Raw genomic sequence first — 2,488 nt, 5'->3', positions numbered from 1 at the left:
TATAATTGATATAATGTTTAATTTTTATTTTTTTTTAATGATAAGGAGAATGGGCGGAAAAACAGTGTTTGAAAATTTTTGAACTTTTTTTTTGGCAGCGTCAGAAAGGAAATGACCCTAGCTTAGTGATGCAAGCTGGCACTAATAATGGGGGAACAGGTCTGGCAAGTGGGCAGTCTATAGACACCCAATCTATAGAGAAAGACTCAATTCCTGTGATTTTATCAGAGCCTAAAAGCCATTATCGTAGTGATGCATACCTACCACAGTCTGCTATGTAATGTAAGGCAGTCTCTGGGGCCTGTTCGCATAAGCAGCAGGTTTCATCATGGACTACTCCACTTATCTAAAGATGTTTTTTAAGTCTACAATGACCTCTACACTAAGTAGAGGATTTAGTTATTAAAATCTTGGCATTTCTCAGCCCTATACAGTCCCTCCACTCCTTACCTGCTTTCTTCCATGTCCAATCAAGAACTAATTTTCTCTGATGCCTTTTGGAGAATCTCACTTATAATAGTTAAGGGGTCCTAATAATGAAAATTGAAAAAAAATTAAACATTAGACTCTCCGATGCCATCCTAGTCATTCTCTGGCTCCCTGAGAATTTCCGTTGAGACAAGGAAGAGATAAATCAACCATTTTTCATCTTTACACTCAAGAGAAACTACAAAAAAAATAAATAAATAAGAATGTGCAAAGAGAGGTTCTGAAGTGCTACAAAACTATGAAATATATAAAAATTTGTCACACTGATACTGATTTAGTTGGGTTCTAGGGAGAGACCACCAATAATAATATTCACACATTTTTTATTATGTTTCACATCCTGGAACCAAGTGAAGGAGAGAGAGAAATGCTTTATTTGGCCATGCTATTCAAATACATTAGGTTGCTTTAACACACAATGTACCCATCAATCCATAATTGGACATATATACACTACAATATATTAACATTTCCTTAAAAAAGGAAATGAAGGAAACCACTTTTTCCTTTCTTCAAGAGTGTCCTGATCACTTTTCAGCACAAAATTTTCCTTTGGAAGGGTATTAGTCCTGCTGGGGGAACTAGTCCGGCAAGTAGCCCGAGTGAGTGGTCCTTTTTGCCAACACCTGGTGGCTACTTTAAAGTTGCCACCGCGTACTAACCAAGGTGGGAATGTCAAGATTGACTTCTCGGGAACACTGAAAAATAAATATTAATTGCCCCAGGTGGAAATAGAACCCACAATGTTCCGAACTGGATGCTCTGGGGCTCGAGACCCAACATGCAAGGCTTTTGCATTCCTTTATATAAGGGTTTGTAGGTGGGAACTTAATATACAGGCTAGGGAGTGATCAAAAGCCATATGACAGGGATAATAATTGTTATACTGATTAGTGTGTTCCTTCTAAAATTCAAATTATATTTATACCAATACTTTAGTTGACACTGAAATGATTGCAGCCATTTTATTAGGTTTACTACAAAAGAAACTGTTACCATTGACTTTTAAAGTTTTAGCCTCAGTTTTGTGACAGGGATAGATAATGATAAAGTGAGCATTATATATTTAATAACTAGATAACAATTAATTATAAGATTCTCTAAGTGAGAAGGAAATGTAGGCCTCAAGGAAGATAATAACAGAAAAATAAAATTATGTACAATTAGATGATCATCATTCCTAAAAATTCTTTAAGTGAAACAGCATCAAAATTGGAGAATGACCCATAAGTCCCCACAACATATTAAAAAATCAGTTACATATCTTTATTCACGTAGGGGTGTATAATTTTATTGGACTAACATGTAACCAGAAGAAATTATACATTTAAGTTGCTTTTGTTTTTTTACCATTTTCAAAAGAACTTAAACATTAAATTGCCATTTTACTTGAAAATGATCCCTATAATAATTGTTTACAATTTATTTAGTAAGTATATACAAATCTTTTATGTTTTCACAAATTTGAGAGTGATTGACCAAACAGATAATGAGAAAACGTTTATTATACTAACAAGTAGTAGTTTAGGGATTCCACTTCCCCTTAAGCCAATAAAATATTCTTTGTTAAGGTCTTACCTCATCATCACCAAAAGGCATCTCATCAAGGATAGAATATACACTGCTAGAATGGCAAGGAACTTGCTGATCTTCCAGGAAAAGCATTAAATCATAGTACCACAGCTTCGGTACATGAATTTTATCTGGACTCGTACCAGAACACTCAGACAGTCGAACCTACAACAAAATATCTGGCTATTCACCCGTAGAATGTTTTTAATTTAAGTTTTAAGTTTGTTCAATAAGAATTGTTCAACACTTTTAATAAACTATCTTACTTTTTTACTAATACCAAGGATCCTATTCCACTCCAATACCGCTCTAACGTTGTATACCGGATTCCTTGCTCCTCCCCCAACTGTAATTCTTCATATATAGGCGAAACTAAAAACCACCTCAGATCACGTATCTCTCAACATAAATTATCTATAACTTCTCA

The 2,488-nt window shown here is 34.6% G+C and overlaps 1 protein-coding gene across 1 annotated transcript in view; it reads right to left on the bottom strand.

Annotated features, from left to right (window-relative positions):
• LOC106691307 (uncharacterized) overlaps positions 1–2,488 on the bottom strand; it is a 28,782-nt gene that overhangs the window by 19,860 nt on the left and 6,434 nt on the right. Inside the window, exon 2 of the mRNA XM_014437040.3 lies at positions 2,068–2,226. Coding sequence (XP_014292526.1) covers positions 2,068–2,226 — 159 coding nt within the window. The remainder of the gene's footprint in view (positions 1–2,067; positions 2,227–2,488) is intronic.

This window comes from Halyomorpha halys, unplaced genomic scaffold, assembly GCF_000696795.3.
Source record: "Halyomorpha halys isolate HHAL.00 unplaced genomic scaffold, Hhal_1.1 Scaffold2231.1, whole genome shotgun sequence".
Classification (NCBI taxonomy): Eukaryota; Metazoa; Arthropoda; class Insecta; order Hemiptera; family Pentatomidae; genus Halyomorpha; species Halyomorpha halys.
This window is presented reverse-complemented; position numbering and strand designations above follow the sequence as displayed.